Source organism: Macrobrachium rosenbergii, chromosome 4 (assembly GCF_040412425.1).
Source record: "Macrobrachium rosenbergii isolate ZJJX-2024 chromosome 4, ASM4041242v1, whole genome shotgun sequence".
In the NCBI taxonomy this organism is placed as follows: Eukaryota; Metazoa; Arthropoda; class Malacostraca; order Decapoda; family Palaemonidae; genus Macrobrachium; species Macrobrachium rosenbergii.
In genome coordinates this window covers 2,149,715-2,165,218 of record NC_089744.1, presented here as the reverse complement: position 1 = coordinate 2,165,218, position 15,504 = coordinate 2,149,715, and the positions used below count along the sequence as shown (strand labels likewise).

Genomic DNA, 15,504 nt, shown 5'->3' with positions numbered 1-15,504 from the left:
ATTGGAAGAAATATCCATCCAAAACAGCAGAATGTCAATATTTGGAGTGTTTTTTATGAAAAACTCAATAAAAATGCAAGATTCGTTGTTTTCAAGACACCCAAAGGATTAAAAGTTAAGTTTTCTTATGATTTTCAACAGCATTTCAGACGACGCCGATACGAATGGAAGAAATATGCATCCAAACCAGCAGAATGGTCAACATTTGGAGGGGTTTTTTTATGAAAAACTCAAAAATAAAAATGCATGATTTGTTTTCAAGACACCCAAAGGATTAAAATTAAGTTTTTCTTACGATTCTCAACGGTAATATTTCAGATGACTCGGTGAACGCATATGACAGAAGAAAATTCACATTCTTGGATTTTTTCATTGAGCAATATTCCCTAATTACTGATTTTTATTTTATTTTCATGACTAAATACATTTTTTATAGTAAAAAAAGATTTACTAATTTTAAAATATTAATATTAGGATAACCACAGCAAAGTACCAATAAAAGTTAAATTAAAATACATGAAATCATAAAACTGCTTATCAATGTAATCACTTCATTCAACCTCTCTCTTTCTCTCTCTCTCTCTTTCCTCGAACAATTGAATAATTCCACTCTTTTGAGATTTAAGTAAGGCCAACTGCCCATCTCTCTCTCTCTCTCTCCCCATAATTCACGAGTAATTTCACTTTTGAGATTTAAGTATGGCCAATCGTCCATATCTCTCTCTCTCTCTCTGTCTCTGTCTCTCTCTGTACTGCATATATCCTTCATAGAAATAAGGATTACTGTATATAAACATAAAAATATATTAAAATTTCATCATCTGCTGTTACAATTTTTTTATTGCTTCGACGTAGTCATCATGACGACACGATATCAGCTCGAGGGATTAGAAGTAGCCAATAACAAAGCCTGTAGCAACCCCCTCTCACCATGACGATACGCTATTGGCCAGAAGGACTTGTAACAGCCCCCTCCTCCCCCTCTCACCCTCCTTGACGACATGCTATTGGCAGGAAGGGTGGGATTTTAACCAACCACAAAGCTTGTACTTCACGGGCTTTGCATACACTAAAAGGAGGGTGAGTAATATTTTTTTTTTCTCTCTCTCTCTGAGATAAGAGAGAGAGAGAGAGAGAGAGGATGACAGCATGAGAATTTTTTTACAAATTTGTGGGAGATGGTGAGGACTAACCATGTTTGTATGATAAATAAATGACTTGCCTAACAATACGTGCTAATTTTCAAATATTAATAAGATTAAATAATAATAATATAATACTGTATACTGTAACTATAACATTTATGCACTTTTCAAGTAAATTATTTCAATTTTTAAATAAAGAAATATCACACCCTGTCTTCTGCCCAAAGCTTTGAAGCTATGGAGGAGGAAGGAACTGTCAACTATGTCAAATTACTTGACATTTCTGAACATTTCTCTCTCTCTCTCTCTCTCTCTCTCTCATCTCTCTCTCTCTCTCTCTCTCTCTCTCTCTCTCTTTCATGCTAAAAGATAGAATGAGAAATAGATGGATATATAAATAAATACTTAGTTCAGCCCTTCACTCTCTCAGGAAAAGATACTGCTAATTCGAGTCTCTTTACCTGTGCACACTGTGTGTGTGTGTGTGTGTGTGTGTTCATAGTGTTTTAAAAATGCATAGTAAAGGTAGTAGTACATCTTTGGAAGAAAAAGAAAAAACAATTTTTTGTTGTTGTCAGCTGCAGTAAAGAGAAATGGATGAACATTCCTCGAGAGATTAAAGAGATAAACCTCTCTCTCTCTCTTTTTGCCCATCCCAGAACAAGATTGGCTGAATATAAGTTGTAGTGATAATTTCTCTCTCTCTCTGGCTGGCTGGCTGGCTGGAAAAGGGCACTAATGTTTAAGATGACTTTGAAATGATATTGATAATATAATTTCAAAGATTAATACAGTAGTAATAGGATAATAATTTAAGCTATATTTGATGTAGGATGATACTTAAAGTAAAAATGGGGAGCACTGTAGTTCTGTGAAATTCTCAAGTCTTTTCTGGTAGAAGTGGTCTCTCTCTCTCTCTCTCTCTCTCTCTCTCTCTCTCTCTCTCTCTCTCTCTCTCTCTCTCTCTCTCTCTCTCTCTGGCTCCAAAACGGCAAAATGGTAAAATTTTGGAAGGTTTTTTTATGAAAGACTCAATAAAAATGCAGGTTATGTAATTTTCAAGATACCCAAAGGATACTCAAAGGATTAAAAGTAAGGTTTTCTAATGATTTTCAACCATTATTTCGGTTTACGAAGATTTTCGGCTTACGACGCGGCATCAGAACGGAACCCTGTCATAAACCGGTGGCTTTCTGTATTTTCTCCTGACTATCACTCTTCTGAAATTCCACAAACCCCTCTACTCCTGCTCCAATGAACAATCTCATTAAAGAACTCTGTTATAACTTTTAGAAAAAAGTAGAGGATTCAAGGGCATACATGCCTTTCTTCATTGCCATATACTGCATATCTTTTCCTTTTATACAAACTTTAAACAACTATCGTTTTCTAAAATTCTGAAGATTGATTTATGAAGTTTAGCAACTTAGAAAAAACAAATCTATGTTACTAGGAAAAATTTAAAATACAGTTGGCTTCAAGAATTTCAGTACACATAACAGCAGGCTCATGAGACATCTGGTAACTCGAGAACGTAGTAGGTAACATCGTTCTGTTGAGCAATATAGTAGATCATTTCCCTCTGTTGAACTAAGGTTGCTGAACAGGTCAACATATGACAAATTCCCAAATGACAAAGTAATGCTTAATACCAATATTAAGTAACGACACTGTGGTGTTTCCAGATGTCTCCTTAACTTGCTATGATGTGTACCAAAATTCATGAAGCCAACTGTACAAAACTGCAAGATAAAGTCAAGCTGATAACATGAAATGCAGAAAAACAACAACAACCAAAATTCATGAAGCTAAATCTACACAACTTCAAGACAAAGTCAAATTGTTAATAATGTGAAGCTATTAAAAACAACCAAAATCACATTTTTTAAAGTAAATTGTATTTTTCGTAACTATACAAGCCTGAGGTCCTTTACATTAGGAATTACTTACAGCGAAACTGGAAACGGCCATTAAAACTCATGAACAAGGGGGTTAGGCAGTAACTAGCATCCAGTAGGCGGGAGTCCTACCTGCCCAGATGTAAACATTCCAATTTGCCTTTCGGCCATGGTTTTGGATTGAGAGGTGGCATGAGGCAGGCATAATGTAATGTAAAGGACTTCAGGTTTCTATAGTTAGGAAAAATACAATTTACTTTACAAAATTGTGATTTGTTCCTACACGATATACAAACCATCGGTCCTTTACATTAGGATGACTCACTTGTTGGAGGGAGGAATCTGAGTGAACTGACTGGAGTTCACCACACCTGGGCTACTCCTGGTCGAAAGAGTGAGGAGGAGTACCATGCCTCTGACATACTGATTGGAGTATAGGAACTGCAAGATCAATTGTCAGGCTTCTGGACCTTTTTGAATGAGTGAGGAATCGTAACTCATACGAAAATAGGCTAGGAAGAATCTAAAGAGTCGGAGGCAGTAAGGCAAAAAACCAGAAAAGAGTTGTCTTTTTGCCAGGGTCTCCTTCCTCCTCTTGCTAGAGGAAGGAGCGGGATTGCTTCTATGATTCTAGGAAAGAAAAATAGAACGGGTGGTCGATGTGTAAGCTTACTGCATCAGATGGCAGTTCCAGCAAGTTTCGGTTCGAGCCATTCTCTGCCCCAAGGAAGAGAAGCAGGAGGAGGAGGAGAGACCAGCTGTTGCCGCTTGGTGAGAAGCCTATGCTTGCAAGGGAAGCTGGATAGTCTCTAGTCATGAAAGCACAGGGATTGTACTGCCTGAGGAACTGCTTCATGTGTTGCTGACAGAGGTCAGGTCAGGGAGGAACTAGCTAGCAGGTCGGGCAAAAGGTGAAGTCTTCTAGCATTCATCTAAATTCGGGGTGAATGACACTTTGCTGAACACCTTGTGAGTTAGACAAATACGAAAGGAAGATGAAGACATTGAGGTTGTCCCACTGTGTCAGCATGCATTACTGTAGCAGTCCATGGGTCTGGTGTGATGAAGCAGAAGACCTGCAGACTTCTGGTGAGCCGGGAGGCGAACAGAAAGATGATAGGGAGCCCTCAAGTCGAGCAACCTCTCTGTGAAGATTTGTGTGAAGGGAGCTCTCTGTCCCCGTCACTCAATGCCAGAGACTGAGCTTGCCTGTCAATACATCTCATTGCCTGGAATGTATCTGGCTGGCAGCTCTACAGAGTGCACTACAGTTCACTCGAGCACCTGCAAATTCAACCGAAGCAACAGGAGGGAAACGAGACCCTCTTGTTTGTTGACATATGCCACTACTGTGGTGCTGTTGCCCAACAACACCCCAGAGTATCTCAAAAAGCCGATCCTGAAACTTTCAGAGGGCAAGGAAACTGCCTTGAGTCCCAGGATGTTGATGAGCAGGTGCTTATCATTTTGGTCTCACACTTCGAAGACAACAGTCTTACAGGTGTGCGCCTATTCTCCGGTCGGTGCATCTGAGAACAGAAGCATGTCACAAGGAGAATATGCAGACACACTCTGAGGTTCCTGTTGATCAAGCACCAGCCTAAATCCTCCCTCATCCTTCAAGAGAGGAGGAAAGGATTAAGACCTGGAAGAGAATCAAAGGCGAAGCTGCCCGACGGGACAGCTTCTGCAGCGATGACAGGACACCAAAGACGACTAGCTCTAGCCAGACTGGCTGCTCCCAAAGTCAGGAACACGGGAGAGGAGACGGAACAGAAGTTCGATGAAAGGTGGCTGAAACCTGGAAGAAAACAGATACTTCTCCTGTAGGATATCCACTGCCAGGTCTCGCCCATGTTGCTGTCATATAGTCCAATGGCTTGACAGTAATTCCTTCATCAAGAGACCAGCAGGAGGAGAACGCCATTCCGAGCATTCTCCTTTCCTCTCCTCCCTCTGGCCTCTTCCCAATTGGAAAGAGGGTTGAAAGAGACACACGTACGTGCACTTTCTAAGAGAATGAGGAAGGCTGGATGTTCTGTGAGTGCCCTTGGAGCCTGACACTTCTTAGGGGCTGAGGAGGGGCTAGCCTGCCATTGCCCAGAGGACAAGGCAGTTGCCCTGGCACATTCCTTGACTACTGCGGTATCTACCTACTTTCTGTGAAAGAGGGAGACAGAACCAAGTCAAGGTCCATTCCTGAGGGAATGTGACGACTCAGGACTTACTAGACTGGAGATCGGAATCAGGACAGAGTCTCTCTTCTTAGCACCAGAATTGCCCACAAGTTGCTGTCTGGTGCTGAGTAGGTCAACCCACCACTAGACTGGAACAGTCTCTAGAAGGCAGAGTCCTCTTCAGGAATTATCGCATACGAGAAGGCAAAGCCTTGAAAAAGTGAAGGATCACAGATTCATCAGGAGACTGCCTGGAGGAACACCATAGCGGTGTCCTCCAGGTTCGCTGTCTCTTGTTGCAAGAGGGGACACCCTTCATGTCAAAGAGAAACAGTGAGAGATCTGAGTCCGGACGAGCCAGAGCCAGGACAATCTGCTAGTCGGCATAAGATCCCTTCGAGGCAAGAAGAATCGCTTCTTTGAGGAAGAGGAAGGGGAAGGAACTTGATTGGGTGGCTCGACCAAAATGAACTCCTTGTCCAGGGAAAAGGCATTCATCTGGTCGAGAAAGCCCTTATAGCAAGCAAGGACTGTGGTAGCCCCAACAAAACCCACTGCAAGGAGCAGTGAAGTGTTATTCACATGGGGATACCGTGGTCCTCTCCCTGAGATCATTGTGCTGACAAATCGCAATGATGATCTCTGCAAAAATAAAATCGAGGGTGTCCGTATCCCAAAGAAGACCCTTGCGTCCTCCAGGGGCGCGACACTCCCAATCTCTCCTCCTTGGAGGGATAACCTTGCTAGAACCAAGAAACCATCTTCAGCTACTTGGATACACTGCGAACTGATCCGAGAGCCAAGCCCAAGACACAGATCCATGTAGCAGAACTTCGATAAGAAACAAAACTCGTCAGAGTCCTCTGTATCCAACTTGCATCCCCTGGCAGCAACCGAAAGGGTTTGAGGGAAGAGGAGAGGAGAAAAGCACTCTTACCTGTCTTGCTAGAAGAGCCAGCAGGAGAGGCCAACCGCGGGCAATCATCAACCAGAGGTGATGATGGCAGCATGGAGTAAGGAGAGCGCTAACACCACGGCGAAGCGCTAACCTGAAGAGAGCAAAAGTTCCCTTGAGCTGAGTCTCCTGAAGGACGGAGAACCTCAATGGCATTCGGTTTGCCAAAACAAGCGAGCCAAGCCGACCATGTATTCGGGGACTGGGCAAGCAAGCCGGACCACAAGAGCCAAGCCGATCACGTAAATGCGATCAGGGGCTGGGCGAGCAAGCTGAGCCAGTCTTGTAACACGACCAGGGGCTGGGCGAGCGAGCCAAGCCGAACCGATCACATAAATGCGATCAGTGGCTGGGTGAGCAAGGATGGTTGAGCCGAGCCGAGCTGGGAAAGCTTGGCTGTGAACTAGCACTGTCCTCAAGACATGCTTTAATCTCCTCCGAGGATAAAGCCCCTCGAGAAGAAGGTTTAAAAGGGATTCTTGTCTGCTAACCCGAGTGCTCGAATCCAAGGGTCCAAGACATGAGTTTCGGAACTGACCGAGCACTCAAAACAAAGCAGGCAGGAAGTGTTGAAACATCTGAATGTTTCGACACTTTCTGTCCTGCGCCTAAACCAGACCAGAGAGCAAACATACTAGTACTGGTTTGGGGAGTGCCCGAGATTCAATAGAATCCCGGACATTTGACGACTCACTAGTCGAGCGCTTGCGATCCCAAGGAATCTGAGCGCTCGCTGAGCACTTGAGATTCCAAGAAGTCCGAGCGCTCACTGAATGCTTGAGATTCCAAGGAGTCCAAGCGCTTGGCGAGACTCCCAGATCTCGTAAGAACAATCATCGGGAGTAAGCTCCTCTCAGCTTCCAAAGAAAACCAAAGAGACAGGCACAGAATCAGTCTTAGACGCAGACTACTAAGAACTGGAATCGAGAGCGCAGCCTCGAAAGGTTGCGCACTCCAGGCACCCGAGACATGAGACCCCAATGGGGAATGCGAATCGGTTCCCAACCCCAAGGGCCGGGAAGAGCCAAACGAGAGAATGCACTGCCTCTCCGAAGAGGGGTAGTACCTCAGAAGTCCCACAGGACCTCTGAAGGGAACCTCTTCCTTGCCTCCTCAGGAGCTCGAACCCTAGGGACTGAGACACCAGGATAGGAACCTGACCGAGCACTGTTTCGGAACTGACCGAGCACTCAAAACTCGGTACTGGCAGGAAGAACCAAGACACCTGCATGTCTTGGTTCTTTCTCTCGCCCTGTGCCTGAAATGGGATGGTGAGAGGTCTCTCCGACAATGGTTTGGGATGCATGAGACTTAGAAGATTCTCAAGCACTCGGTGTGACTCGACAAAGTTGAGCACCCAACGCATCACCAGTCTAGAAGCGGAACCCCTAGAATGGCGGTGGGAGCGCAAACCGAAGTCTGCACACCCACGACTCCTGAAACGCAAGACCCTAGGGTAAGCAATTCGGTTCCTGAGCCCGAAGGCCGGGAAGAGCCGACAAGAGATTCCATTGCCTTCCCATGAAGGGAGGCAGCCCCTTAGAAGCCCAATGGCGGGACTTCTTAGGGGAGGGAGAGGCAGCCTTCCTCTTCTTTGGTCAGCAAGCCTCGGAAGAAGGGGAGAAGGCAGCAGAAGACGAAGTCGAAGATAAAGTTGAAGACTATCCCGTTAATTTAGTCATAAAGCTAGAACAATAAACTAGACATACTCAGCTAGTAACTTGTCCTCTAACTTTTCTTTTTGAATAATTCTTCCATCTAATCTACCGACCAAGACTCGCTGCCTATCTGACTGATACTACACAGCCTCTTCCTACATAAAATATAAACAGAATGTCGATCGTGTTTGAGGGCACTCATCCTACGCTTGCAGGACGTGTAGGGCCGATAAGCGTCAGCATCTCCAGCAGTAGAAGGCTCTGTCGTCGAAGATGTACACGAAGTGGAAGTATCAGCGCTAGCAGATGACAACATCTTCTTGTTTGACTCATCCAATTGAGTCCAAAGTACCGGTCCCAAAGTCAAAATCGGAAGAGAAGTTCCAAATCCCATCAATAAAGTATCCATCCAGGAGAAAATGCATTGAAAACAGTCCAAATCGTGGTCTGATGTTCAAATTCTGAAATGGGGGTCGGGCTAAATGACCAAAAGTTCGCCTGATGTGGGACATACCCACACAGCATGGCGAACAAAAAGCAACTCATTTGACAAGATTTCCTGTAAGCGTTGGTAACGCTGACAGTTAATTACCCACTTAGTGGGTAAAAGCTATGGGGATGTAGTTCGGACTGGTAGGTGACCAGGGTTAATTCAGGTGTTCAGGGAGTGTATTGCAATATTAAATTATGACTTCTCTATCTGATGTAGCTTTATTTCATTCTGAGAATGTTATCCACTTGTGATCAGAAAGGTAATGAAGAGAACATCACTCTAGATGAAGGCTCCAGCAGAAGATCAATATTTTTGCTTTTTAAAAAGGTTGAAGAGAGTTGAGCAAAATATTAGGATGGACTTTTGAAATTTTTCAAATTCTAAAGAAGTAAAAATCAGTTTAGAGAAAACTATGAAAACAAGGCAACTGTTGATGACCACATTCCAAAACCTTTGAGAACAGATTAGCGGGAAGGATCTTGCAAACAATATCATTAACCCTCCCAGTTCAGGCTAAATTTAAGGATGGCCACTTGAAAAAAAAAAAAAAAAAAAAAAAAAAATCAATGGAAAGAGGAAGATATGCATAAGCACATGGTAAAAGAACAAAAAATTCTAGAAAATTTTCTGTGCCTTCCAGGAGAAGTTGAAAATGAATATTTCCAACCAAGCGTGGGGCTTCTTTTCCAAGTCGTAAAAGTATGCTAATTTTACCAATCTATGTGTTTTTTTCTAATATTTTTTATTTGATTTTATTTTGTAATATAATCTCAGCTCACACAATATCATACTAGATAAGAACTAAAATCAGTAACAAATTCTGAGTACAGTATATTTATTGTAAAATATTTACCAGTCAACCTTGGATAGGAAGTTGGCACAACATTCTCCTATACCACCTCAAGCAAGACTGAATCTCTCCTACCCGACTCTGACTCACGTACTATTGCTATCTGAAGAGTTGCCACTAGTGATTTAAGGCACATGAAACATTTTTCCAGCACAACTCATTCATACTGTATGGCACAAACTCTTGAACATATATATGTGACCCAGAATCCACCCCAAAGCTATAAGGTAAACATATATATATATGTCACCCGGCCACAAGGGGTCAACACCATGCAGGTATAACTAACTATATTTTACTCAGTGATCCCCACAAAGCATTAGCTCTGATACTTACCGTAAATGGCAGCATTGCCAGAGCATGTTCAATGACCAATCTTATTAACCTCTTAGAATAGAAAATAAATTCATCTCGCGGGGTATCTTTATTGCGTATGAATGTATGTAGTCCACGAATCTGAGGTGTGGATGGCAGAAGATGGAGGGAATTTGGTCTAACAATGCCTAAGTTGGCATGTGCTAGTTTTTCACGAAGCTTAAAACCTCTCTGTAAAAATAAAAGGAAAAAATACATATGCACAGTTAAATTTAAACCATATACTGTACAGTACACATGACATGTATGGTATTTAATGCTAGTAAACTATTATCCTTTACAAAAACACATAAACAAAATACATTATTAAAGCAGAATAAATAAAAACTCTGTCATAGAGAATACAGTAAAAATAAAATGCAGAAGCTTATTCACAGAATCCTAGAGATTTAGGCCTATGATCATTATTATGAAAGATGTTAAAGCCTAACCTTGCACATACATGAAATAAGCCAAGTCTCGGATACCTGCTTACAAGAAAACTCAAGTCAGGGCAACCACAGTAGATGAATTATTTAGTATAAAAAAAAAAAACTGCTAGGCATATTTCACTTATAAAATATTTCTATGAAGTATCATGACCCTCCAATAATGCAAAATTGTGTTGGTAACACTTGGTATGTTTATTAGTGAGCCTAGGCTACCAGACTATATGAAACAAACTAGGTTAATATCAACTTGCCTAGGGTATACTTTATGAAACAAATTTGGTTAAACCAGAAAACTGAAAAATCTGGAATAATGAGGTTTTACTGTACTGTCTTGCATACCCTGATATCAAGTGATGCATGACCTTATACATAATGATTTATCTTCCATGCCAACAAGACCCTTTCAACAGAAAAATATCACACAGCAGCTTTATCAGCTACAATGTATTCTTAATTGCAATCCAACCAGTGAAAAATTAACACCAAATGAATCTAGCTTACCTGTTGTAATTGTGTCATGACATTCTGGGCGATGAGGTTAATGGCAACTTCATTTTCACCACCTCTAGGAACAATGATATCTGCATGAACCTGATGAAAAGGCAGGTATAACTTTAACTGTAACTTTATTAAGAGCAATATTTACCTCAAAGTCTTCATTTTCACAGTCCTCACTTCTTATATCAGATTTATTTACAAGAATCATTTAAATTTTCAATTGTATACAGTAAATATTATTTGTGATACAACTGAAGAATGCAGAATACTGACCATTGAAGGAGCAATGTAATAGTCAAACGCCGGTTTGACAAATTTAAAGTACTGCTTGAGGACACCGTCTAGCTCTCTTCCTCTGTCAGCAATATCTCTTCGCAAACGTCTAACTAATCTTTCGTCTGAATCTGTATCTACGAAGACTTTCATGTCTAGGAGCTGAGAGAAACATAAAACATTGACATTACAGTAAAACAAAATATATATACAGTAAAAAGTAATCTTAACACAATTAAAACAACAGGTCGCAAACTAGAAAAATAAACAACAGACCCTACGATATGCATTTATGTTCTAAACTTCTTTTTCCAAATAAGTTTTGTATCTTAAATTCTGATTATCTTATAAATGCAGTTTTTATAATAGAAAAAAAATTATTCATTCAAAACCAGTTATCATAAGTTGCCTCATTTCATGTACTACGACTACCCAAGTTGCAACACCTGACTTTAGCAGAACAGAATGCTTCCACTCTAACCTTCATCCTAGCACTCTGCATCTAACCCCATTCTGCTGTGCTTGCATGGTCTGAACAACAACAACCATGTGGCTGAGAGAAACACAGATTCTCATGATAATGTTTTACGTAAATATCTCCAACATTGTTATCGCCACCTTTCATGTATTGTTATCATTAAGAATCTTAAGTAGTACCCACAGTGCACTGTGTGAGGTGCACTGATGGTACTACCCCTTACAGGGCTCGTTATACAGTATTAAGGGATATTAACTTCTTCAACCCCTGGAATAAAATATGTAACAATACACAATGTCAGAGAGAAAGATGGAATAAACAGACAGACATTCATATGACTGCATAAAGAAACTGCAGTTTACATGTAATCAATCAATGACCTGAGACCATTAAATGTAAATTTGATGATTTGCACTTCAGTATTAATGATCTTTCTCAAAATCTGCAGTGCAATAACATACATGCTAAGAGAGGGAAGAAAGAATGAGTCAGATTTTCACACAACTGGTAGACTACCTCCAGGGTACTGTAGACTATAATATAGTCTTCATTACTTACCATATTTTGGAACTACCAGGAAAACCATCACACAGCCTTGCAATACAGGAAATGTAGAAGCTCTGGCTTAGAGCAGAGTAGCAACTGGTACCTCAACTAAATAAGAGCTAACGAAAGTTCCTTGCCCAAAACAGTGGCACTGAACGATGGGAAAAATGATAACTATTGATGGTTGGCTAAATTAGAATTCTTGTTGGAGAAAAGGATGTAACCACTTTCATCAAATCTGTCTAGAAGATAAAAGGTCCTAGGAGTATGCTGACATTAAGAAAGGAGAACAACAGTCCAACAACATCCTGGGAGCATAGCTAAAACAATACATGTCCTCTACTAGAACATAACCAACAAACTTCTTTCCTAACCTAAAAACATTCTGATTGATAATGTGTTGAAAAGAGTAACAAAGATATAGTAAATCAGGTATGAAGGAACTTTATCAAATATCAATTACTGAAAAGGCATACAGTATATACAATACATACCTTTAGCACTTCTGGACTATAAAATGCCAGAATTCCTTCAAATATTATGACATTGGCACCATACATGGTTTTCTGGAAATAAAAAAAAATCATTTAAAAAAATTATACCTAACCATTTGAACAGAGAGATATCATATCCTAAAATTTCAGTAACACATTGAAAGAAGATAGATTTGACTTAAAAATACAACTCACACAAACTATTATAAGACTAAAATATGGTAACAAATTATTTACCGTTTTTGTTTCTCGACGATGAGTGACAAAATTATATATAGGCACTTCCACCTTTTTCCCCTCCCGTAATCTCCCCAAGGTTTTAACCACCAACTCAAAGTCAAAGGCATCTGGGTGATCAAAGTTATATTCATTTCTAGCTGCTTCTTCATGATGCTTCTCCGTTAAAACCTGCACGATATGAAAAAAGTTAATTATTCAAATATTTTCCATAGATTTCCAGTAAACCTAGAACTATACTCATAGGGCATAAACTATTGTTATAAAAAATTACAGAGCTCAGAATAGATCTGCCTACTTTATCTCCATTGATCTTCACTTTGTGCAATGACTTTAGGAGATCATCCAATCCTCCAGTCATAAGCTATATTTGTGTCATAAAGGAGTTCCAAATCCTCCTTTATTTAGAAATTCACATTCTGGAACATGTAAAAAACACTCTGAAAGGGCACAAAAAGAAAAAGACAAAACTTGTTCCATGGGCTAACTTTGAAAGAAATTCCTTCAAAAGTCTCAGGAAACCATGTGGATATACCAGATGTTTGATGGCCAAGGTTACATATTTTTTCTGGATGTTCACATCATTGTGCATCAGAAGATTTCCAGGTTTCATATAGATTTAAGTGGTGGATAAAATTTGCTTCTGATTTAAGCTTAAGAAACACTGAATATCTATAGAAATATTGTCTGGATAAAATAATCACAGCACTGTATTCATGAAACTAAAAGATTCCAGATTTAGCTAAGCATAACTGCATAGAATTCTTTAATCTGTGTCAAATTACAGGATGGATATTTTCCATATCCTAAATACTATTCCAAAAAAATGCCAAGCATGTTCACTAAAAGTGGATCTGAAACATAATTTGGATAAATTTCAACTTTATATACATTATAAAATTAAAATCAAACTATTCCAAAAAATGCCAATGCATGTTCACTGAGAGTTTCAAAAAGTGAATATTTTCTGAAACAAAGGCAATTTTGGTAAAATAAATTTCAACTTTATGGATACATTATCACAAGACAAAATTAAAATTCAAACTTGTAGAACACTTCAAACATTTCCAATAAATTTTTGTTGGCCTTACTTGGCACTGATGTCAGTCTCCTGCATGACAGCTTTCTAAATGATTTTTTGTGATATCAAATTTTTATCAAAACAACAATTTCCATTTTCATAGATAATTTTAAAGTTCTGTTAAATACTTTCTTATTTGGTTTGGAATAATCTTTACAAAGTGTCAGATTTGAAAACGGTCCATAATTCAAAATTCATGCATTTTCCTTTAGGCATGAAAGAGGTTGAAGGATTGATAAACAACCACAGGCTGAAATTAAAATGAAAGCCCATACAGCATCACAAGTCAGATGAAACTGGACCCAGCAAAAAAAATAAATCTTCCCTGACCATAAAAGTCAAATTTTGAGTGAGAGGCATGATACTCTCCTTTTCAAAACAGTCATTAGGGTCATTCCTTACATGAGCGATCAAAACAGTCATAGCCATGCAGGGTCATTAACTGAAGGGTCAGTTCTGATATGGTAGAGGGAAGAATGGGGAAGGCAGGAAGCAATAAGAGCTTATATACATTAGTTTACAGGAACTACTTGGGGCTAATTACCAAAGTAAATTTGAAACTTTCTCATCAAATAGGAACAAACCCAAAGAAAAGCTATTTAGACCAATGCTCATTTTCCAATTGAAGAAACAGTCACTGTTAACTTACTCAGTAAGGATGAAAACACACCAAGTGAAATGAAGAACAAATCTGAATAATTTGCTTCAACATGTCCCCATAAATAATAAATTGCTGATTCAGGGACACTGCAACAATACCAACCAATTTCCATTTTCAAGTAATCAGACTGAAATGCCTGGAATAACTTTTTAGTGTAGAAAACGGATAATTACTGTATAGGCAAAGAGGTTATGATAAACAACCACAGGGAAATTAAAATGCAAGTACAGTATTAAAAAAAAATAACAAATCTTAAAAGTAATTTGTAATAATGTACTTTTAAAGATAAAAACTAAAGCAACCCTTTCATTTACTTCCATTTATTTCATATTCCTGTTGGAACAAATCTGAATAACTTGTTCATGTCCACATTTCATACACTGATTTATTTAAAATTACATTTTTATAATTTAAAATAAAATTTTATATATAATTACTTACAATAATGTATTAAAGATAAAAACTAAAGAATTGCTTCCTTTTTCTCTTGTTCTCTCCTACAGTTTAAAAATGACATTTAAATGACTTTATTTTATATATAAAAATGTCATTTTATATGTGACTTACCCCAGCAGTAAAAAATTTTATCATAAAAATGTCAGCTGATAGCTGATTCCACACTGGAAGAAGGTGGGATCTTTGGACATACTCTATACTAAAACATTAAATAAGATAATGAATTTGACATAGAAAGTTGCCAGCATTGATACAATGCTTGTTGTTCCTTACCTGGCAAGGGAGCGCTGCAGATAGATACTGCCTCTGGTTGGCGTTCCTCTTGTCTTGCAGCGAGTGTGGCCAAAGGAGGGTTCTCCTTGAAAGGAATGGCATAACCTTCTTTCAATACCTTGACCACCCAAGGATCAGCACCTCTTCGACTCCATTCTCTCCAAAAGAGGCGCATTCTGGCTCCTAACGGAGCGTGAAGGACTAGAACTTCACTTTTTGGTTGCTGGCTTGAAGGATGACTTCTTAATAGATCTTGAAGGAGGTCGCAGATTCGAGCAAGGTCTGGGTTGGATCTTCTGTCTTCCCCCACAAAAGGGTTAGGATTGGAGGAGAGAGAACGACCTCGTAGTCACGGTCAGGGAGTCTCTGGGACGTTTGGTAGATTGTGCCAGCAGATCATTTGTAGACTTCTTCTGAAGCGATGTCAAGATCTCTTGCACTAAGTCTTGAGGGGACAAATGAGCTTTATTTATAGGAGAAAACAACAGAGCCAATTTTTGAGTAGTGGTCACCCCTTTGGTGGCG

General features: G+C 39.7%; 1 protein-coding gene across 9 annotated transcripts in view; it reads right to left on the bottom strand.

Moving 5' to 3' along the window:
* l(2)k01209 (lethal (2) k01209) overlaps positions 1-15,504 on the bottom strand; it is an 81,813-nt gene that overhangs the window by 15,342 nt on the left and 50,967 nt on the right. For all 9 annotated transcript variants that reach the window (XM_067088206.1, XM_067088249.1, XM_067088223.1 and 6 more), the window contains 5 exons: positions 12,509-12,679; positions 12,272-12,343; positions 10,754-10,915; positions 10,484-10,573; positions 9,513-9,722 (listed from right to left, as the gene is read on the bottom strand). In XM_067088206.1, coding sequence (XP_066944307.1) covers positions 9,513-9,722; positions 10,484-10,573; positions 10,754-10,915; positions 12,272-12,343; positions 12,509-12,679 — 705 coding nt within the window. The remainder of the gene's footprint in view (positions 1-9,512; positions 9,723-10,483; positions 10,574-10,753; positions 10,916-12,271; positions 12,344-12,508; positions 12,680-15,504) is intronic.